Source organism: Rhopalosiphum maidis, chromosome 1, assembly GCF_003676215.2.
Source record: "Rhopalosiphum maidis isolate BTI-1 chromosome 1, ASM367621v3, whole genome shotgun sequence".
NCBI lineage: Eukaryota > Metazoa > Arthropoda > Insecta > Hemiptera > Aphididae > Rhopalosiphum > Rhopalosiphum maidis.
Window position 1 is genome coordinate 64,179,750 of NC_040877.1, and position 23,942 is coordinate 64,203,691.

Here is a 23,942-nt window from a genome sequence, read left to right on the forward strand (position 1 = left end):
ATGTTATAAAGGCTATATTTAAAGATATTTTGTATTATTTATCCAATTTATACAATTATATCTAATTAGTAATAAGTAAATACAATAATATGTACCTACCTAATAACTATTATAAACTACAACTAAACCTATTCTTTAGTATGACAGTATATAATTTAATTCCAAATATTTTTTTTAGTATTTTTAGTTTTTAAAATGGATTTAAGATATATTCCATTAAATTTGTATAACATAATCATTTTTCCAGGTCAATTTATTATTTTAAACATTATTAGGAATGGAAAACAGAGTTAAAAAAATTAAATGCAAATTAATGTTTTTCAAATGACAAATTATAATACTATCTCTTTCACATCTTAACAATTATTTATATTGCAGGTCAAGTTAACAAGGAAATAAACATATCTAATGGAAGTTCAAATAGTTCATATAACATAATACAATAAAAAAAAAAAATTTTGATAATTTTGTATAAATTGTTATTTCTGAAAAAGAAGAATTTCATAAAACATAATAAATTAAAAATTTTAAACAACTTATTATTCAGCGCCAATTCATATTGCACTTATTGTACTATTTTTCTAGATCTACAAAGTAAATATAAACTTAAATTTTATAAAATATTAATACTTTAATTGAATTTTATAAGCACTGATTTTACTAAAAAAATCAATTAAAAATTAATATTTATTGGGATGTCAAATTGAATATGTTAAAAAATTCAATAAATCTGCACTAAAAACCTTCCCATAAGTTTGAGATCAGGAAAAGTTTATTTCAAATTATACAAAGTGAATGCTTTAAAAAAAAAAAAATAACATAAAATTAAAGACAAATGGCACGCCATGTTATTTAAATACGTTGGTGGTTTAGTAAACAATAGTAGTAACCCCTTTTTGAAATATAATTGAAACTATTCAAAAAATAAAATAAAATTATTATGTATATGCATTTATCAAGTTTTCCATTTAACATAAATATGTTCAATTATTATTATAAAATACATATTTGTTTGTTTACTACGTCTTATTTTTATAAGATACTTGAAAAATGCATAATTGTCAAATGCAGTAGTAGATTGGATATCTATACTTTTACTTATTATTAACATATTTATTTTGACTACCCATAATATATTACTAATAGGTCTACATCAGCACTATTCTTAAATAAAACAAGCATTTAACCTTACGTAAAATTAACTTACATATAATCAAAAATAAATTATTTTAGGTATTTTTAATGTTATACATAGAAATATAATTATACACTTAAAATAATTTTTGTTAAATAACCTTATTGCTCAACTTAAATCTAATAAAAACCGTTAGTAAAACACTTTTAGTAATTCACTGATGAGACTGACAAATTTGAATAACATTTATATTCATTATTCATCTCATGTGTTTTGAACTCAATTTTTATAACAGTCTTCATTGAAAAAAAAAAAATAGGTATATACAATAAAAGAAGACGAAAATCAAATTGACTGTACAGCAGAGCTGAGATGTATTTGTTGACGTTGATTACACTCGCCTCTTCCGGTGGTAGGTTCTACTCTGGTGCGAGATACTATACGAGCAGTACTGTGTTTTATCGCCATTTGTAATGTGTGCCTGCGATTTAATCTTTGAACACATGATACACATAATGTAAGCGGCAAACCATCAGAAGATTTAATCTAAAACAGAATAAAACATTCTTTTATCTCAGATAGATCATAGACCAAAAATCGTCTTTTTTATAAATACCTATCTAAATAATATAGTAAACAAGAAAGACAGATCTTTAATTAAGAAATAATATATAAGATTAACTCCTTATATATTTTTTTAAAATATTAACTTGTAGTGTACAACTAAAAATCCACGAATTAATTTGACTATAAAATCTTTTTATATTAAACCTATTATTTTAAGTATATTGAACCACTGCCCTACTAAACATGTCCTTATGACTTCACAAATATTTAAAAATATATATACATGATATTTAGGGATGGATTAATAGAATTTTGTGAATGCTTTTAAAATTTTATAAATCTGGGTAAAAAAAATAATTTTTTTATTGGTGTTAACAAACAAAGATTACTTAATAAGTTCATACATATTTGTTATGACTATTTATATAAAAGTATAATATACACTATTCAGAATAAAACTGTACCCCGAAGGCAGACTTGTGTGCAGGGCTTGGCTTCACTATACAACAGGCATACAGATGCAAGACACAGTTGGGGAGATAAACAAGCATTCCACGACCACTGTTGATAGTTGATACCTCATCAATTAAATTTAACAATATTTGTGTTTTATTTTTAGTAATTTATATTTGTTTACATTTGATCTCACGATCTCACTAGGAAAATTAGTTAATTAATTCAATTGTTTTTAAGATAATAAACCTTATTACAGCTGTATTATCTATTTAGAGTAAATTTTGCTAATAAAATATATAATTTTTTTTCAATCCTTGTTTCAAATATAAATATTAAATATAAAAAAAACAATTTGATTCTAAGAAAGTAGATTCTTGATTTTACAATATTTGACACTAGAATACATTTTTATAAGCAATAAATTAAAATTTGGAAAAGAATCTGTTACTCATAATTGTTAAGATTGATTTTACTCATTCAATATCTATATAAATATATATAATATCTATAAAAATGCAACTTCTACGAATATTGCATTTAATTTTTTGATAGATCAAAAATACAATGCAACCTTAGATAATTCTACAAATTTGAAAACATATAAATTCATTATATACCTTTAAATATTGGATGCCTAGAACGTAACTTAAACTGGGTACTTAAATTGGTAGGTTATAAAAATAATTTAGTAATTAAGACATTTTTTTTTAATTGAGGATTTTTATCACTACTATTTAAATATGACTTTAAACTAGTTAATTTATACAAATCATTTATAATAATATTACTATTGTAGCATAATAAATAACACGTAGATGCTTATAACAAACAAATTATTATTATTATTATTATTATTGAAGCACTTAATTTGTTAAGAAGTGAACATTTATGAATTAAGTATTGATTATATCATAAATCATAATTAAAACTTACAAATTACTTTAGAAAAATGTATTAAAATAACAATTAGTTACAAATTTATCTACAGCATTTAAATGTTGACACTTATGCAACACAACATGTGTGTTCATGTGTTAACGGTTTAACACATAATTAAATTTTAAAATTATTCCATACTTTATGAATATCTAGTAAACAAGAACCTAAATAATAGTTGAACTGGGTATCTATTTTAATAGTAAAGATAATGAACTTGATATATAAACTATGATTAATCTAAGTATTTCCCATTTGGAATAAAAAAAATGTGATTTATTATAAATTATAATTCATCATTAAACATGATTTGTAATAAGCCCACAAATCTCATTTTTCATTAAGTAACCAAAAATAAGACAATGCATTCAATCAGTGGCATATTTGGGGGAGGGGGGCTGTCTACAATGTCTGGACACCCCCCAAACCCAAAAAAAAATTAAATATTTAATGTCGATAAATTTGGAAGGGAATTTGGCAAACAATAGTATGTGATTCGTTACTAATTTAATATTATACAGTCATAAACAAATAAGGAAGGAAAATAAATTTAGTTTTAAACAATGTACTTATTATCCTATTATATTTTTAATTATTTATATAACTGTTATTCTTATAGAATCACTAGTATCGAATGTAACAAACAACATATATAGTAATAATTAGTAAATTATTGTGACCGATAATGGTAACTAATGTGTATTAATATGTCTTAATTATATATATTACTATATTAAGTATATTATATAATATTTACTTTTATTTTTAAATTAAAATTATGTTTACAGTAGGTATTTTATACCTGTATGATTTAAATTACATAAAAATTAATACTTTTAATTAATTAAATAAAAAATATTTCATTACAATATTTGATGAGTATATTATGAGCTTAGTGGTAGTAGATGTAAAACAGAAATATTGCAACCAATTAACAAATAAGTATATACCTATATTATCTGGACATCCCCCTAAAAAAACATACAAAATATGCCACTGCATTCAATAAAAAAAAAATGAATAATTATAGTAACTTTCTTTTTAATTTATAAAAAATATGATTTATGTTTTATTCTTTGTTAATTATATTACTTTTTATATCCAAGTAAGTATGTTTTACTTAAAACATCATAAAATAAAACATTTTCTATAATTTTAGAGAGTATGGAAGAAGGCAGAAAATTATCAACTATTAGTTATAAATCAAGGGCACTTGAATGTTATTGTTATCACAAACTAAACAATAATAATTAAAAAAACATAATTGTCAAACCCACAATCAATCTACTTGATATTCAAATAATTTAATATAGTTCAAAACCAAATATACAAAAATTATTAAGCATCGTTTTCTTATGCATAAGACAATTTTTCAATAAATAAATAGCCTATCTCAGTAAATTTAAATTAACTCCTATAAATAAAAGGTAGGTAGCTAAAAGTAAAGTAAAAGAAAAAATGTTTAAATTCTATTCTACATAGGTAACACAAAAAATAATATTAATAAAAATCTATTTTTATTGTAAACTTATGTCCTCAATAAAAGCAGAAATTGTTTTCCATGATTTAATTTTAAACTTGATAATGATAATATAATGTCTAATACAGTTCAACTATTATTAATCTAAATTTTAAAATAAAATAATTGTATTTACAAAAGGTAGACATATAACTAATTAGCTATTAATACAAATTGAATTAAATATTTACTTAATTCCATAATCATCCAATACCCAAATCAATATGACATCACCAATTTAATCATTGTTAAAATTACATACAATCTTTATGATTTCAATAGTGTAACCAATTTAATATCCTTGACTTATTTTCAAATACTTTTAATTTAAAATATATCCAAATAGTAGATAATTAGGTATAGTTGGGTCAAGGTTACAAATGGACCATGGAAAATGTTAAAAAAGGACATCCAAATTTATATTCCAAATTCGACATATTATTAAACTGCAATCAAATAATGTGTAAATAACACAGCGAAAATTGAAAGAAAAAAATAGCAATTCACTTAGAAAGCCAATATTGTGTAAGACCTTGAAATCACAGCTAAAAAAAATTGACAGCAAGTGAATCTAACGAAATTTCACACGTCATGTGGGTACCAATGTATTTATACGATTTACAGTTCGAGCAAAACATGGTAGGTACGAGTTATAGATGTGTCACGTGTAATTAGGAACTATACCAAATTTAACACGACGTAGAGCCGGAGAAATTAAATTTCAAAAACAGGCATCTAGGTGGTAGTACACAACCGTTTGCGTTATAATATTGTGATATTGCCAGCGTATATTATGCGTAAGGAGTTCGAGCGTCAAGGCTACAGCGTCCTCGGCGCCTATGAAAGTAACACACTTTTAATAACCCTGAAAAACAAAAAAAATAGTTCACCGAAAACCCGAGGTCAAGGTTGCGGTGGCGACGGAGAGCTCGGTCGGAATCAACAGAGAAATAATTTGGGTCTCGTAAAAATGTGAAACATTTCTAGGTAAACCATGGGCCAGGAAAACGTCGAAGCTATGAAAAACGACGACGATGCAGTCGGCGAGAAACTCGTCCCGTCGCCCCCGCGACCGTCTCGGCGATGGCGCAAAAAAACAGACGTGTTTCTACACACATTTAGGTAGTGCTAAATCGCAACGGCCCGGTGATAACGCAACACGCACACAATCTACGGGCGCGCACGCGTGTGTGTGCGTGTGCAATGTGCATAATAATATACGACATGGTATACATTACTACACACACACACACGCACAAGAGAGCGCGCGTGCGCGCACCGATTTCATCATACGCGTTTCGAAACACAATAATGAAATTCAATAGAGCCGACGAAAACGAAAATCGCCGCCCGAATTTTTGTTTACAACCCAACCCACCAAAAACGATCGTAGAACCGACCCAAATTCCGGACTTTGAAGCGTCAGCTAAAACACGACAGTAGAACGATAATACAATAGTAATAAAAATATATCGACGTCAATGACCGCCGCGGTGCTATCGATGTGCCTTACCTTTATGGGCAAATAGTCTCTGATCTTTTGCACCAAATTGTATTTTCTGCCTAGTTCGCCGTAGATGTGAACAACGCGCTTGTCGATTTTCGAACACAGACGACATATGAAACCGCAACGGACAGCGTTGTTCACGCTTCCCATTTAGACGTGTCGTCGTCGGCAACAAACGCAACGAAACGGCAACACGCACACGCACACGCACGGCACCACACATACACACGCGCGCAAGACAGGAGACAGCAACGAACAGCGGCGGCGGCGTCGGCGAACTGCGCGAGATCGGTCGATCGACACGGCAGACGGCGGCACACGCACACGAAAATGGTGTGAAAACGACGACCGCGGTGGCGGGTAAGTGCACTACAACAATAATAATAATAATAATAATAATAATCAGTCTGCGGCGGCAATCACGGGACGAATGGAACTTGGAAGCGAAAACCGAAATATTTTGTCATTCAAAAAAAAATTAACGCAACTCCGTGCTCCGATGATAGTGCGACAGGACGACGGGGCACGGACCGACAACCGGTGGCGCGCGCCAACAATCGGAGGTCAAACCTACCCGGCCGCCCGGCGCGCGTTCTGTTGGCCATACTGATCGGCGCCTGTCGATCGCAATCACCGAGGTCTTAACCTCAAATTCGTCCGAACCCAAAAACCCGATTAAAAATCTTTAATGATAGGGCTCGTAATTTTATAGGCATTAAGCAATAAGTATTATTACTTTTACTTTTTACTTAGTGGTGCATTTGCAATTTGCATTACTATCTGCCTTGCTTATCGCTGCATTTGCATTTGGCATAAGGCACCTTTCATAGCCTCATAGGTGCATTCGTTGTCCTCGAAACCGTGGTGGTTGCATCAGTTTTTTGTATATTTTTTTTCCAAAATACAAGACACTATAGTAGCTGTTTTTAGTGCTTCGATATTGAAAAAATATTGCGATAGAATACAATGTTGACAATATACCGATTATGTGTTCTTATTACTTCCTAGAAGTCACATTGTGAGTGAATAGCTGTATCTTAGACGTTCAATTGTTCAATATTTATTTATTTAAATTTATTTATATTAACTGATTCTATTTTCCTCTCTAGAAGTGTTCTTGACAGAAAAGGGGACGACGTGAACGTGAATGACGGAAAATTTTCATTTTACATTAAGGAAGCGCTTAAAGAAGTTTTTGGCCAGGTACAAAATTATGTTTACTAATATGTATTGAGTTGTATAAACGTTTGTTGTTGTTGTTTTCTATTTTGTTTAATGACCCAAACTGATTATAATTCAACACCCACAGTATTTTTAAAATTTTGCTGACACTAAACCATTTTAATTTTTAGTTCATTACATTTGTGATCAACAATTATGTTGTGCAAATATTTTCAACAACAAAAATTCTAAAATAATTATAATTTTATAAATTGTAACATTATATGTATGCTATATACATTTAAAACTTTTTTATTATTTGAAATTCATATATTTAATATTTAAATAATATCAAACGGTTAAAATGAAAATAACTAAATATCTCCATTTCTTTGAGTATACTTACCATTTTCTATAATTATTGGTAAAATTCTATTTTATGATCTGCTTAATTTTTACATAAACTTTATTTAAATGGACTTACACTATTAACTTTTGGTTATATTTACTGCAATTAAATATCTTATGACCACAATAACAATATTAAACATTTTAATGTATTGTATATGATTATAAACTCTTAATTTAAAACATGTTATTTCCATCTGTTTTATGAATTGTGTTTTGTTTTTAACAAACAATACCAAAACTTAATGTTACTCTAAATATTGGAAAAACATTTAAATGAATAATAATAATGATTAACAATTTTAAACTGATTTTAGTTTGGATCAAGTGTCAACTTTGATATACTAAAGTTTGAAGCTGGAAAAGGCATAATTCGGTGTCCATCTACTTTTTACATAAAATTTCGAGGAGCTCTTACTTTGTTTGGACGTCACAATTCAAATACTGTTGCATTCAACGTCCACCGTGCTTCACCGTGTTTAATATCATTCATCACAGAAGATAGGATTTATAAACATGTCACAAATAATTAAAGATGGTAAAGACACAATTATATTTGCCACAAAAGAAGATCATCAGTCACCTAGTAAAGTCATATTATCACCTCCAGAACCCTCACCTGGTCTCATATTTCCTGATGGCTCCATAAACTGGAATTGCCCATGTTTAGGAGGAATGGCGACTGGACCTTGTGGGGTTGAATTTAGAGAATCATTTACGTGTTTTCATTACAGTAAAGAAGAACCTAAAGGTATGGAATGTAGGGAAAAGTTCACAGCTATGTGGGCATGTATGGACCAATATCCAGAAGTATATTCAGAAGGTTTAAAAGATGATGAAGAATTTTTAAATGCAGAAGAACAAGCTGGTGAAACCGTGAAAAATGAAAAAACGAATTCGTAAAACTTGTTGTTAATCTGTTCCGTTTTAGAATTTTTTTCGTTTTAAATAGATGTTTTAGATATTAAATTTATATTTTTGTTTTGTTTTTATCTGTACTTAATCATAATAATTATCAACATATTCTATTAGTAAAAACAAAGTATTTACTATTCTGTTTATGAGTCATACTTAATCATTATTTCATATTCCAGATCCTCAAAAAAATATGGAAGCAAAAGGTAAGTCTAATAGTAGTACTAATTATTTAACTGATTGTCTCTTTTATTTAAAAAATATTAGAAAGAAATGAAATTGATGAGAGTAATTGCCTCTTATAAATATTTTACGAAAATGCTAACTGATGATCAGATTAACAAATATTAAAATATCAATAATTTATTTTTCATAAATTTAATCTATAGATGTCAGATTATGACTATAATTGTATGATGAGACATGTTATTCTGGCGGACATTTAGTTTAATAATATTATACATTGACAAATATCAGGGGATCTTGGACATCATTAGACAATAATCATTAAGCTACCGAAAATATCATTGTAACATTTTCCAAGTGTGGATAACTACTAAATCATAGAAAATTATAAGAAAATTGTCAATTTTTGACTGTATTATCAAATATGAAAAAAAAATCTAAAGAGTTTAATTATACTTACTATTTTCCTTTTTTTCATCACTGCCAGACGCCAGTACTCGAAGTATTTTAGATTTTTACTTGTTAGCGCCCCATCACTATTAGTCGAATTCAATTAAGTCCTAATAATTGTTAATATATTCAGTTAGCTTATCATTTATTTTTTTTATGAGAAGTAAACCTTAAAAAAAGTGGCACCTAACAATACTCCTGGGAACTTTCACCACTACTCATTCTTTGTATTCCAGAGCCCAAACTGGAATCTTCAATTCGATATTCATAATAATATCTTTAATTCAAAATAAAACTACTTGCTCAGAGAACAGATTTTGTCCACTATGATCGACAATGCTTGTCCGTCCCCTCTCCAATTCTACCATCTCTATACCTATTGTGTGATGAAGCCACGCCCCTGCGCACAAAATCATGGCACACATATTGGGCATTTGGAAATCGAAATATATAATTCAGGCCATTCAGCGATTATATAGCTTAGAAAATATCAATCTATGGATTTGTACAACCGTTGACGATCAACACTTCATCTTATACTGTGGTGTTTGAATGCTTGATAACCATTTAACATTTACCAATCTATCATTAAATAATTTGTATACTATTTTTTTCGACTATTGCATTTTATAATAATATAGTTATTAAGTTTATAAAGTTAGATTCTTCAAAACAACTACCGTATAATATGTAAGTAAGAAGGTATTTAGTACCATGAGTTGTGAAGTTGACAGATAATGTAGTACAGGGGTTACCAATTATTACTTGCAATACGTTATATAAGACCAACTGGTATTAATGTAAAATATCTGATCGACTTTGCAACTCAAAGTGCCAAAACAGTGGCGTATGTAGTAATAAATCAAGTAAAATAATACTATCTCTATACTCTATGTGCTTAATATTATTTTTTAGTAATAATTTAATAATAAAAAGTATTCATTTTAATCATGTCAAACTACTTTTAGATAATAATATTAACTCTTCAGTTGTATATACCTAACTGGATACCTAATAGATTTAAAAACTAATATTTGAAGCAGGGGCAGATTGGGCCACCGGAAATTGGGGAGTAAAAACAGTACTTCTTCAAATAACTATTTTTAAAAGTATTTTTTATCAAAAAATGATGATGAAATATACATTTTTTCTACTAAGTAGTAAATACTAGTGGTTGCTCGGCTGCCCGAATCGAAATAGTTATTGGCATTTTCATTTTTGGACATTTACCAAGGTAGTGTCAGTACTCAGTAGTGATCACGACCATGATGATATTATAATTTTTTAAAAGATTTACTTTTTTGAATGACAATATACATTTTTAATTTTATATTCTAAAGCAGAATATTTTTTGGAATATTCTGGTACATAAAAATCAAATTTTGGATAGAGCTTATGAGTTACCTATAAGTATTTAAAGTTTAGGTGAGTGGAGTGGAGAGGTTCGTGGATACTTCGTAAAATATTAGTCTATTAGTTATTACTCCGCTCACTTAAACTTTGAATTACTTATAACTCATAAACTGCTGCAAGAGTCCCTGCACGTATACGTACAAGCGTGTACAACCAAGGATATTTAAAGGCCAAGGGCAAATTTATGAGGGCTCTTCGGCCATCAAATACGATATGATTACCAAAAAATTCATTGAGATTAACAAAATTTTCGCAAATGTATTTTTCCTAACCTTAACCAAGTAAGCTTATTTAAATTTACGTACTGCATTACATTTTCAATAATTTCTTGGTAATGTGTATTACCAAATATGCTAAAAATATAATTTAGCCTTAGATAATTATAAATATTCATGGGAAATAGGAACTTAGATGTTTATATAGCCTTATTATAGAACTAAATAGATAGATATAAGATGAATTAAGAAAATTAAAAAAAGTAAGCTATTATTTTAAATAAAATATTAAATTTATATCAGAAAACTATTTTCAGTAAAGTTGTCTACTAAACTATTACATCATTATAACCTATACCTAGTCTCTAACTTATGTTCAATGATGAGAAGTATTAAATGATTAAGGCAATTCTCTTCTGACTTAGAAGTTCTGAGTTTGAACATAAATAACTTTTTATTAATTTTAATTTACTCTAAGATCTTTCTCCTGGAGACACAAACGTAGCAACGGTTGAAAGTATTTGAAGACAAATACATATTTAAGGAAGTATATTTTGACAAGGATGCCCGTAGAAATTTTCAACGGGCGGGAGGAAGGCAAAATGTATATTATACATATTTATATTATATATATCCATAACTTACTATAGTGTAACTAGCTGCCCATATAAAATAATTAATTGATGCAACGAAACACAACAAACATTAAATTTAGTAAACAATGATTTCTTTAATTGAAAAAATAAAGTTTTTAAAAATATACCATAATAATATACAAACATTGAAAACATTGAAAATACAAGCGAGGGGCCTGGTACCTCGTGAGTCATGACTCATGACACCCTGTGGATGCTCTTGTATTTTTAAGTCCTTTTTTATACAGGTATTTGTTTAAGACTTAAGAATAGAAATTGATGCAACTTAGGTATCAGCAAGCAGCAACAATAATCTTTCATACATTACTTATTTTATAATAAGTTGGGGTACAGTACAATGGGTACATATACTGATTGCGGTCTAAATTTTATGAATTAAATATTTTTGAAATACAAAATTATATTGTATATTTAAAACTTCATTTTCCTTTTAATTTTTGTACAGACTTAGAACTGTCTATAGCATCAGTACCTACTGCTGGTTGGTTAAAGATTTTGTTATTTTTTTTTAATTAATAATATAGTAAAAACTAAAAACTGATGATAGTTTTTAGGTTAAAAAAATTATTTTGATTTTATTTAAAATTATCTATTGTCAAGTAGATATATTGTGTAAGATATTTTTAATTAATATTATGGCACTGATAAAAACATATATAAAAATCTCTATGTAGAGTGTCGTTAGATAGGTACATATAATATGGGGCTTTGGTTATTTGACGAATGACAGAAACATTTTTATTGGAATATTTGAATTTTATTTAAGTTGGACGGTTTAGCTGCACCTCATAGTGTTGAACATGAGCGCCCGCAGAAAATTTATCAAGGAAGGGCATAATGAAATTAAACACCAAAAATTACATTAAAAAAAGTGTATTCTTTGTAAAGTACAAAATGTACATTAAATTAAATACCAATCCCACACATTAAAGTAAAAATATCGATGAAATGTTTATAAATCAAAATTAAAATTAAAATATTCAACATTTTATTTGAATTCCAAGGAGGGGGCAAATGCCCCGTCTTTCCCTCCCCCACCGGGCGCCTATTTGTTTTTTAAGTTTATTTGTTGTGGTGTGAGTATATAACGTAGAAGACGAGAGCGGTATTCAATGCAAGTCTTTTGGTATGGGCAGAGGCGAATTTAAGGAGGGCCTAGCCTCCCCCCCCATTGGCATAAGTTAAATACACATATTTGTATGTATTTGTTAATTACTGAAAAATTTAAGATTTGCGTTTTGGACTATGGGCCTCTCCAAATTCTGGATCCGCCACTGGATATGGGTGTGTTGCCCAGGTGACGACGGCCAAAGTGTAGGCCTAGGTAACAAAAGTTTAGGGCGAAAGGAAGTGGTAGTGAGGTACATTGTTGGGGTAGACGGGAGGGCAGATTATTTGTCTGAGAGTGAATGTACAATGGATGGATTTTGCTTCATTGACTTTTATCCCCCAATCTTTGCATAGATTGAGATGATTTTGGATGAGGTTTGAGGCTGTCAGGATCAGAGTGGATCGCTAGAATAAAAACTTATATGATATTATTTTTATATATTCAATAGTTTGTATGTGTCGTATATGCCTTGCACATGTTATAGACTATATACATATAGTAGCATAGTGATAGTTATATACATTTCTAAAAACCAGTAGATATACAGGAGGAGGGGCTAAAATCTACGATAATATATAATTTTTTTATGAGGAAAAAGATAAATATTAAAAAATATCAAAAATAAACTATTATATATCTAGATTTTAGATAGGTACATAAAATATACAGTCAGTTGTGAATGTATAAAAAGGCAGTCAGTCACACTTCCTAGATCCGCCACTATTAAAATAAGCAGAAAGCCTGACATACCTCATATCAGGGGTCACCAAATGGCGGCCCGTGAACAAATTTTATCCGGTCCACAGACAAAAAATAAGTAACATACACTACGACAACATTATATGTGTTATTTATGTAATATGTACTTAGAATTTTGATGGCCGACGAAAAATTTTCGGATTCCTATTGGGGCCCTTAAAAAATATTAATTTCCGGCCAAGTACACCTATTATAACTCTTGACTACCCAATTTAGAAGTTTTCTTGCCACTTCATCTATTAAAGAAATGTGTACTGGTGTACCTCATTAGCCTGGTTAAACACCACTTTGTATATCGTGAATAGCAATAGTATTTCCGCAATATACAAAGTGATCCTTTGTCGTTAAGATTACGGATCCCTTCATAATTACCGGTTACGAGTGTCACGTACGAATAAAATATCTAAATATAGTTTTCTAGTGTTGTTTTTATGTATAAATTCTATACGATATGAATGTATGCAGTACGCTGTATTTAATTTACTTTATCCATCACTTGAAACCGGGCAAGGTACACTTTTCCCGGGCAATCTGATCGTATAATGCCCGGCCAATGTATGTATAATTCGAGTATTAAAATGATCATTATTATATTGTCCAAAATGTTTGGGCATTGTGCAGTGTCCGGATTTTCTGTACTTTGCCCGTAACATATTTAAATAATAATAATGGTAATAATGTATTTTTTTTTCACAGTACCGTACAATGGAAAACCCTAAAGCAATTCCTTGTCCATGGGACTTAAATACGTATTTTGGACGATGGATGTATTATTCTTGGATCACTAATCCAAAATTGAACTTCACCTCTTCCGCTATGATTAAAGAAGCCAAATTAATACACTTCTCTTGTTTGTATGTACATATTTTTTTTTCAAAAAATAAATAAATTTAAATAATTATATAATGAATAATGATCATATTAAATCGAAATTGTCTTACTAAAAGTGGTTATCTATAGCATGCTAAAAAATATAAATAGGTAATATAAGCAATATAACCAATAAACACATATAGCAATATACCTATTATCTACATAGTTATTTCATTTTTGATTATCTCTACATTTTTATAATCGTTATAAATTAATCATTCATCATCAATAAAATAATAAAAATATAATTTAATATAATATAATTCTAATACAGTTAAACGACAAAATCTATAATTTTTATTAGAAATCTTTAATGACTATGTTTATATTGTATAATATTATACTTAATGATATTTATTTATTTAATCATTATTTTTTTTATCATTATTATTATTTTATTTATTTATCATTATATATTTGAATATTTCTATATATTTTTTAATATATTGATCACTGTCAATGATTAATAACCAATAGATATGGATCAATTTCCAATGATATCACTGATACAAAACTGTTACATGAACATCAAATCTACGAAAATGTAATTCACCCCGACACGAATGAAATACAAAACACCTTTGGACGATTGTCATTTATGCCAATCGGAAAAGCATTATTAGTTGCTGTTTTACTATCTCAATTGACGTAAGTTACAGGCATACTCTAATTATGTCCTTATTAAAAATTTACAATTTTTAAATTATTAAAATATTATAAATACAAGATTATAAGAAAAATTACAAAATGCTATAGGTTAAATGTTAATCACAATGATTTTTAAGTTTTTCCTATAAGCACATTATTTTTCTGATGATTTTGATTTACAAAAACCAAGTAGGTATATAGTAAATTATTTATTATAATTTTTAAGTCAGAAATATTATTTAAGTTTTGCTTATCTGAATAATGCACCAACATTTGCATGATTGTTTTACCTAAAATTTAAAAATTTCATCTTAATAAAAAAAATTTTGTCGTAGTCAGAATAAAAATAAAAAATGCGCCAAAATGTCTTGATTTTCATATTTGACATATTTATAAATATGTACATTTCTTTTAAAATTGTATTTATCTTATTTATATAATTATACAGATATTACTATTTTACATTGAGTAAATTATTGTGTTTACTTATTTTCGCATAAAACTAATCCTGTAAAGAGAAAAAATAATATGATATGTAATAGGAACTTGCTCTCAAAAGTCAATCCTTCACAAAAAAAAAATCACTCACTGAATTGTGCTTTTTTGATATATCTACCTATACATAATTAACTATCAACTAATAGGTATTATAATCTATATTATTTCTATAATAGATAATATTTTAGAAATTAAACATAATTTTATGTTTGTATAATTAGAACTTAGGCCTAATTAGTAATTAGTAAATATTTTATATTAATAATCAATATTCAATACGTAAAATTTACTCGTAATATAATAATTATCAATCAGGTTATGGGTTAGATTATATATACAGAATGTTCAGTGAGGATTTATACATTGCAATACCTCCTAAAATAATGGAGATCATAATTCTAAAATTGAAAAATTTAATAATTTAATAATAAATATGAAAAACAAACTTTAAGGTATTCTAGGTATTATTCAGTAAAATAAACAAAAAAAACTCATACTAAGTATTGAATTATTTGGAGTAATACAAAATTTATTTTTAAAAATTCTAACTTTCAATAAAAAATGTTTATTTTTTTCAATTTAATACTAATAATTTGCATAATTTCTGGTTTAATTGCATATGTTAGTTGATAGGATAATTAAATAACTTTCAAATAAAAAATAAATTATGTGAAAATGTTGAAAAGTTTTAGAAAAACATAAACAAATGTATAGTATAGGTTTGGTTTTAAATTTAAAAAAAAGTTAAATTGTCCATCAACTTAAAAAATAAAAAGTTGGACCCCCTCTTTAAAGGGTATTTCTTCATCATTGTAAGTTTAATTTGTATAACGTCGGGCGTCGACCGGTTACTTCCCCCCGGAACAAATTATATATGTCATTAAATATAACTCGTGAGGTATATTCTAGTTCAAAGAATATATTTATTATAATATTTTAGAAAGAATACTTCCAGCTATGCTTGGCATGGTCTCAATCAATCATACGATGCATTTGTAAATTTTACCAACCGTAACGGAGATACCAAATTCATTCCAACTACTCAATTTAGATTCGGAATATCCATGTTGGCTGCAACAGTAACATCGACTTTTGCTGCATTTCACATTGAAAGATTTCTTGTTAGCAAGATATGTCATCCAATACCTTATGTAATTATTTAAATTAATCCAATAATATACTAAAAAGTAATATAGATAGTAATATGTTACCTAATCGTTATTTCATTAAGCCTTTTCTTTCTTATCTTTATTTTTCTCCAATTAAATAATATATTATACACACCAGGGGCGTATACAAGAGGGGGGGTCGACCCCCCAACAACCCAGAAATAATTTCGAGTAACGAGGAAAAAATTATTATATGTTGCGGCACAATTTGTATTGCTATATTTTGTAACCCCCCCCCCCCCGAATTTTTTGTATATGTGCTTGTCGTGCCTTATATACATATATATATAGATCAACGTGATTATTAGTAATTATATTGTTAATTAATAATTTTATAATTACCTATTTAAATTTCTTGCAAGTGTAATAAGAATATTAAAGGCTTGATTAAGTAAATTCATTAATTTAAAATTAAAATAATATTTAATAAGTATTTATTAATTTCCAATTATCAATAGCGATTTGTTCCATTGATAACACTCGCGGGTGCTAGTTTTATAAATGTCCCAATAATGAGACATAAAGAAATCATAGAAGGTGTGAGGATATATGACTGCAATAAAGAAAAAGTTGGATATTCAAGAGTTAGTATTCAGTATTTTAAGTCAAAATTAGTGTAGATTTCATTATTTCAACAATATTTTTACTATTTGTTTACAGTTTGCTGGATTAAAAGGTATAGGAGAAACCATAGTTACAAGAATTGTAATGCTCGCTCCAGGAATAGGTATGTGAGATTTCTTAAATAAGTTAAATATTAAATAATGTAGGTAATTAATTATTAATACATTATGCATGACTTAAATTATTTTAATGCATCACACGAAACAAAAAATATTTCCTACTTCCTATAATAAATAAATAAATAAATCAACCTTTTTAATTTAATTTTACGATTAATTTTGTGATTCAATCAATTATAGCTGTGGTAATAATAAGTGGCTAAACGTTCAAATGATACGAGTCAAATTTAAAAATAGTACCAAACCTAATTAAATAAGTACCTACTTTAATATCGTAACATGTAACTTTATTGGCTTATTATTATTATATTCATAATATCCTAATTACCCACCTTATAAATCTTAAATCGTACCTGCTCTATAGCTCTATTCGAAACATATCATATATCATATTCAATATTATGAATACAAATATTTTCTAAGAAATTATAATACGTATTAAGTACCAGTATATATAATAAATATATTATATTATATAGCTGTAGCTTAGTGCCCTTGTATAGGTAGGTTATTAGTGTAAAATATTTTTACTTATTAGGAATATTATATATTTGTATTTTGTACTAAGAAGAGTTGAATAGTCGAAAATAATAAGAATAAATTTATGTTAATAATTGACAATACGTCAATACGTTACAAATATATTATATAGGTAATATACCTATTGCAGTGGCGAATCCAGAGGGTGGTGATTGGGACGATCCCCTTCCCGTTCTCTCAAAAAAATAATTTAAGTCCCTAATTTTAGTTTTTGACGTAATTATACTTCAAGGGTAACAAAATTATAGTGATATATTTTTTTATTACTAATATCTTTATAAAAATTATTTTTTTTTGTTCTGTACGAAATCGTGGAAAGTAACATATGTATGTACCTAAATAAATACTTTATCAAAATTAATGTGTGCCCTTTAAAAATCACCCCCCCCCTTGTTATCTTGGTCTGGATCTGCCCCTGACTTATTGTATTATTAAATATACAGTAGCATCACGTTAATCTGAACATAGGCTAATCCGAACGACTTCGATTGTACATCGCCGCCGTTCTATTATTGTACTTATGTAGACCAATTATGGCAATAACTGAGTATGTATATAATTTAAAATAATTGTAAATTATTCAAATTAATTTAAAAAAAAATGTAATCAATTATTATATCTATTGAACTCAAATAGTTTATACTTTATACAAAAATAAACTGAAAAAATAATTAAAAGCTTAAATTGCAAGATAATTTTGTAACAAAATCATAGGAATAAGTAATCCACACGACCCCTTTCCCAATTCCTTTCGGATTACCGCGACGCTACTGTACTTAAAATTTAAATAAATTCTTGCGATATTTGTAAAAATATAATTGTTGCTATTTTTAGTTTTAGTTCATTATTTAGAAGACGTTTTAGATAACAAAAGCTGCTGGTTTAGAAAAAATAAATGGGCACATTTTCCTTTTAAATCAATTGGATTTGGAATTATGTAAGTACTACATATTATATAATAATTAATTTTTAGAGGTATTTTTTACCAAAATATGTGACATACCTACCTACGGAAATTAAATAAAACATACAGTTATATAACACTACAGTCTACAGATAATAGGTATACATCATTAGAATTATAGCTAGCAGTGAAATATAATATAGAATATAATGGAATTATTTTCATTATGGACCAATAGGTATTTGTAAATATGTTTTAAAGGGGGATTATAAATTATAATTATAAATGAAAAACATGCATTATTATGATAAATATGTTTATTTGAACCGGATACCGAACTATATGTGTCATGAGATCCTTCTCTCTTCTATAAATATTTACTGATAAGTGATAGCTAATAATATAACACATGCACACGGGTAAGGTATATTTAGTGATTATAAATATAGGTGTATAATTTAAACGATTTTAAACTTTTTTTTTGTACATACACATTACACTGTTATATGCATGGATCATGGATGCGATAATCCGAACGGCTTCGAGTGTACATCGTCACCGTTCTATTATTGTAGGTACTTACTACTATACATAATTTAAAAAAATACTAATAATTTTAATTAATTTAAAGAATAAATGTAATCAATTATTATATTTATTGTACTCAAATAGCTTATAGTTTTATACACTAATTAAAAAAAAAATTAAGTTCAAAACATTATAAATTACGTTATAAAACGTTATAAATTACAATCATAGGTGTAGAATGGGGGGTTTAGGCTTAGAAGGCTACAGCCTACAGCCCTCCAGAATTCTGTTTAGCTCCCTGAGTAAAAATGTACTACAATAGAATCTCGATAATCTGACAGATATCAAACCACGCTACTGCCGGATTAACGAAAACGGCGGTTTAATGAGAGTTCACATAAAAACGCATATTTACTTATTGAAAAATTAAAAAATGAATAACCTTATTGTACTTCAACATTAACTGAATAAAAATAAAATATCTAATAAGTTTATTCGGATTAAATCTGCTATTGATTTAACCTAGTTTTATCTAACGTTTTATCGTTTACGATAGTAACTTTATATACTTATACATCGGTACATTAGGCTAATATAGCTGGATTACTGGACGTATCGGATTTTCGAACGACCGGATTACCGGATTCTACTGTATTTTATACGTCCATGTAAGATAACTAAAAAAGGCTATAGCCCCCTCCCCCTGCAATATAAATTCATCTCGCTAAACCTAATATAATATGATTATTACGTTATAACGGGAATAAAATAAAAACAATAAACAAAATCAGTAAACCAAAATACCAAAAATAAAATGAATACCTCCTACCATTAAAAATATTATATCATTAATCATTATTAAAAATTAACAATAAACAAAAAATATATTTGTAACGTAAAAAATTTACAAACGTTATTAGATTTTTTTTTTTAATTAATCCAATAACCTGGCCAACAAATTCTTTAAGTTTTGTAGTTCTTACATTACGGTGTGATTATAATTATACCACAAATGGCAATATACTTATAAAGTTATAACGTAAAATAAGGTTACCTAAACGAAAAATATCAAATAACATTTGAACGTACAATAACGTTAAAATAACCGAAAATGAAAATAAGATATATTTTTTTTTAATTTAAGCCCTGATTCAAAATGCAAGACAATTTTATAACTAAGTCATAGGTAGTCCGAACTCCGAACGAACCCTCTCCCTAATTCGATTTGCAACAATTTGTAGTTCTATCAATATTTTTATCAAATCTCGCCCAAATTATCGGTGGAAAGGTAGGTACTGTCTGTCATAATGTATACTTAGTCAAAAACTGATATAATTTTGGCCAGTATGATCATCAAATTATTATTATAAAAACAGTCTTCGATGTTTCCGGGTGATAAAAGGGCAGTCCAAATCAATAATCATATATATACATATGAAATATGAATAAATGATTTTATATTGCAAAAAATTTTAACTATTTTACCTGAACAGGAACGGAAACCAATTCGGTATCAGTCACATGGCTGATTGGTTCCTAACCGGCTGTACCTGAAAAATGAAAATTAACATCCAAATTAGTTCCAGACATTCAAGGAAACACACATTCGAATAGGTTCACGATAAAGACTTTCGAGAAAGGCTAAATACAATCTAATAATATTATTTAATATTATTATAACATATTTCCATCATTTTAAGTACATATGAAATAGAAAAAAGTCTTAAATAAAAAAATATTTATAAAAACAGAAATAGACAGATATAAAAATAATGAAATTAATAGATTAGTTGAGTATAACTTATAAAAAATGTTAAAAATTTTGTTAAAAAATTGTTAAATTTGTAAAATGTTAAAAAAAAAAATTCTACATGTTGAAACTCTGAGTTACCCAGGTAATTTAAAACATAAATAAATCTGAAATAAAAACATTTATTTTTAGAGGAAATTTTAATTTATAAATAAAATATATACTTACCTATTGTTATATTATATTTAGTTCATTTACCTCTAGTAATTAATTATATTCTATTTTAATTTACTAATATTCCCATGATGCCATAATTGCTTTACAACTGTAATATACAATACCTACAGCTTTGTAAATATTTTATTTTTTAATTTATCGCACTATATTTTTGTTATATATATCGTATAATGACTGGTTGGCAAAAATAAACAAATCAAACTAATCAGTAGACACAATAAACATCAAATGAGTAAGAAGTAAAAAAGAATGCATAATGCAAAAGTAAACACTGCTAAAATGTATTTTAAACTAAATATATTTAATTACCTATTTATAAAAATAAGTTGAAAAATCAAGTGACGCAGATGATAATTAGTTTAAAAAAATTAATTAAATATTTTCAACTGATTTATCTCTTAATATTATTTTATCTTTTAAAATTATTTATAACTTACTATTCGCCAATATTCTAACTCAACTTAAAAACTTTTCATCAACTTAGGATAAAATAATAACTCCAAAATTATTATAGATTCTGAACGGAGTGATGAATGTATTGATTCTAGAATGATGTGTGTTTTTATTTTTGTGTGTTATCACGTTTTGGAGTAGTAACAATTCTTTGATTTTTGACTTCAGCCCCTCTTTGAAAAAGAAAATTTTGGGTCAAAAATAAAAAATGTCCAGTAATTTTCAAATGCGTCAGGAAAAACCCTCAAAAAATAACGGAGAAAAGTGAATTTTTACGCATAACTAGTTTTGGACAAAATCGATTTTTTGATTTTGCTGTAGTTCAAAAACAAATTATTGTAAATACTTGAAATTTTCACCAAATGGTTATATTAGCATTATCTAATTACGATTACATTTTTAAAACTATTTATAAGGCCTTTGAAATTTTCGATTTTTCTAAAAAAATTTTTCTTGAAATGTCGATAAAAAAAATTGGCTTTCCAAAAAATCTTTAAAATTTAATAAAAGTATTTTAAGTTGTTTTTGCTGTAGTAAAAAAAAAATCAAAAATCATTAGTCACAATTTTTATTTATAATAAGCATTTTTAAAGTTCAAATGTTTACAAAATATGTCAAAATTTGCAAGGAATAATTTTGAAGTTGAAAATTCATAAAATTTTTGTTATTTATACCTAAAGTTAAAAAACCCAATTCAAGGGGTTATCCAAAAGTTTTCCTTCAAGTAACTGTAAAAAAAAATTCCAGTATCAATAAAGAAAAAAATTTATGAGCATATGAAATTTAATCTTTTACGAAATCGCATAAAATAACGATATATTACAATTTAAATATAGGTAATAATATAATATATCCTACTAATTATCATTGACTGTCAAAGTGACAAATCATCTCGGTTCAGAATCGTTTTTCGTGTACAATGATACCTGTCATTGCATTCAAATTTAACACATCCATTATGGTGACCAGTGACCTACTCTCCATCTCTACTATACAGCAGGGCGATACCCACTTGCCCACCTTATTTACGATTTTATCTTATTATCAAACACGAGTATAGACATACAGTATTATTTTTTATTTATATATAACCGGCTATTTATACCACAAATTGGAAATTCGTTAAGTGCTATTAAATACGTTTTTATTTACAAAAAAATTAGTATTGAACTGAACATGAACCCCAAATACAGATCACAGTCTTTACCACAACTGTAGGTCAATAGCTACATCACTTCTAAATAGCTAAAAATACATATTACAATGATTATTTACTCTATATTTATCATTATATTTTTAAGTACTCATTTATTTCATAACAAATCGTGTTAATATAACAAATAAAATAAAACATTTTAACTAAATTTATTTACAGACTCGTTGGTATGCTGCCAACAGCATGTGCTATATTTCCACAATTTAGGTAAGTAGGTAAACTAGGTAATTGTTTTTAGTTCATTGATTTTAGCTGCATAATATTAAATATTTTCACTTTCTAGTTCTATTCAGTTGTGTACATTAAAGCAATTTGATAAAGAAGCTTACAATCAAGTCACAGAAAAATCTACTGAACTTACAGATACATTATATTTCAATAAAGGACTTTAAAAAATATCATGAACTCATCATTATATAAATAACATTTGAATATTTTGTTGTATCATATTATTATTAACTAATGTATATTTAAAATTTAGTAATAAAAAAGAAACCTAATAGTCTATTAGTAATAGACTATACTATTACATTCGGTCTTAACATAAGTTTTATTGACAATTTAAAATTTCTGGATATACATATTTGTTTAATTTTATGCTTTAACAGCTAATAATAAAGTTCACTTTGTAATTTATTGAGTAGTTATGACTAATTAATTGTCAAGGTTTTTTTAACTCAATATTAATGGGGAATAGGGTTTACCACTAATCAATCAATAAACATATAAAGAATCTGAGTATGTTGAAATGACTATAGTTTATCCAGTAATAACTATCCTATTCATGGTAAAGCTGATAGGATTTGTCAAAATAGATTTTCATTAAATTATTGGTACCTTTGGCTAAAAATTAATCATGAAGATTAAATGGTAAGTAAATTACAATTATACAATAACTATAACTGTAATTACAAAAAAATATTTTATTACTAAAAAATAAATACATGTCTTACATAATTATTAGTTTTAAATAATATACAATATTTAAT

General features: G+C 27.3%; 3 protein-coding genes across 3 annotated transcripts; 2 read left to right on the forward strand and 1 right to left on the reverse strand.

The window, feature by feature from the left end:
- Positions 1-375: 375 nt before the first annotated feature.
- LOC113550208 lies at positions 376-6,556 on the reverse strand. The gene is made up of 2 exons (XM_026951918.1): positions 6,127-6,556; positions 376-1,681 (listed from the first exon to the last, which is right to left on the reverse strand). Exons 1-2 carry the CDS (start codon positions 6,268-6,270, stop codon positions 1,481-1,483), a joined length of 345 nt encoding a protein of 114 aa, XP_026807719.1. The 5' UTR covers positions 6,271-6,556; the 3' UTR covers positions 376-1,480.
- Positions 6,557-6,761: 205 nt separating this feature from the next.
- LOC113550206 (mitochondrial intermembrane space import and assembly protein 40-B) lies at positions 6,762-8,662 on the forward strand. The gene is made up of 3 exons (XM_026951916.1): positions 6,762-7,138; positions 7,230-7,323; positions 8,007-8,662. Exon 3 carries the CDS (start codon positions 8,206-8,208, stop codon positions 8,590-8,592), a length of 387 nt encoding a protein of 128 aa, XP_026807717.1. The 5' UTR covers positions 6,762-7,138; positions 7,230-7,323; positions 8,007-8,205; the 3' UTR covers positions 8,593-8,662.
- A 71-nt stretch (positions 8,663-8,733) lies between these two features.
- Positions 8,734-23,360, forward strand: LOC113550205 (sideroflexin-2-like). Its single transcript, XM_026951915.1, has 9 exons — positions 8,734-8,810; positions 14,091-14,248; positions 14,745-14,915; positions 16,354-16,564; positions 17,041-17,166; positions 17,243-17,309; positions 18,700-18,802; positions 23,113-23,160; positions 23,237-23,360. Exons 2-9 carry the CDS (start codon positions 14,100-14,102, stop codon positions 23,343-23,345), a joined length of 984 nt encoding a protein of 327 aa, XP_026807716.1. The 5' UTR covers positions 8,734-8,810; positions 14,091-14,099; the 3' UTR covers positions 23,346-23,360.
- The last annotated feature ends 582 nt before the right edge of the window (positions 23,361-23,942 follow it).

Bases quoted from the DNA above. Each gene is read 5' to 3' on its own strand.
- LOC113550208 (XM_026951918.1), bottom strand. From the start codon at position 6,270: ATGGGAAGCGTGAACAACGCTGTCCGTTGCGGTTTCATATGTCGTCTG. The intron at 1,682-6,126 runs GTAAGGCACATC...ATTCTGTTTTAG, and splicing joins GAGACTATTTGCCCATAAAG to ATTAAATCTTCTGATGGTTT.
- LOC113550206 (XM_026951916.1), top strand. From the start codon at position 8,206: ATGTCACAAATAATTAAAGATGGTAAAGACACAATTATATTTGCCACA.
- LOC113550205 (XM_026951915.1), top strand. From the start codon at position 14,100: ATGGAAAACCCTAAAGCAATTCCTTGTCCATGGGACTTAAATACGTAT. The intron at 17,310-18,699 runs GTATGTGAGATT...TGCTATTTTTAG, and splicing joins AATGCTCGCTCCAGGAATAG to TTTTAGTTCATTATTTAGAA. The intron at 18,803-23,112 runs GTAAGTACTACA...ATTTATTTACAG, and splicing joins TCAATTGGATTTGGAATTAT to ACTCGTTGGTATGCTGCCAA.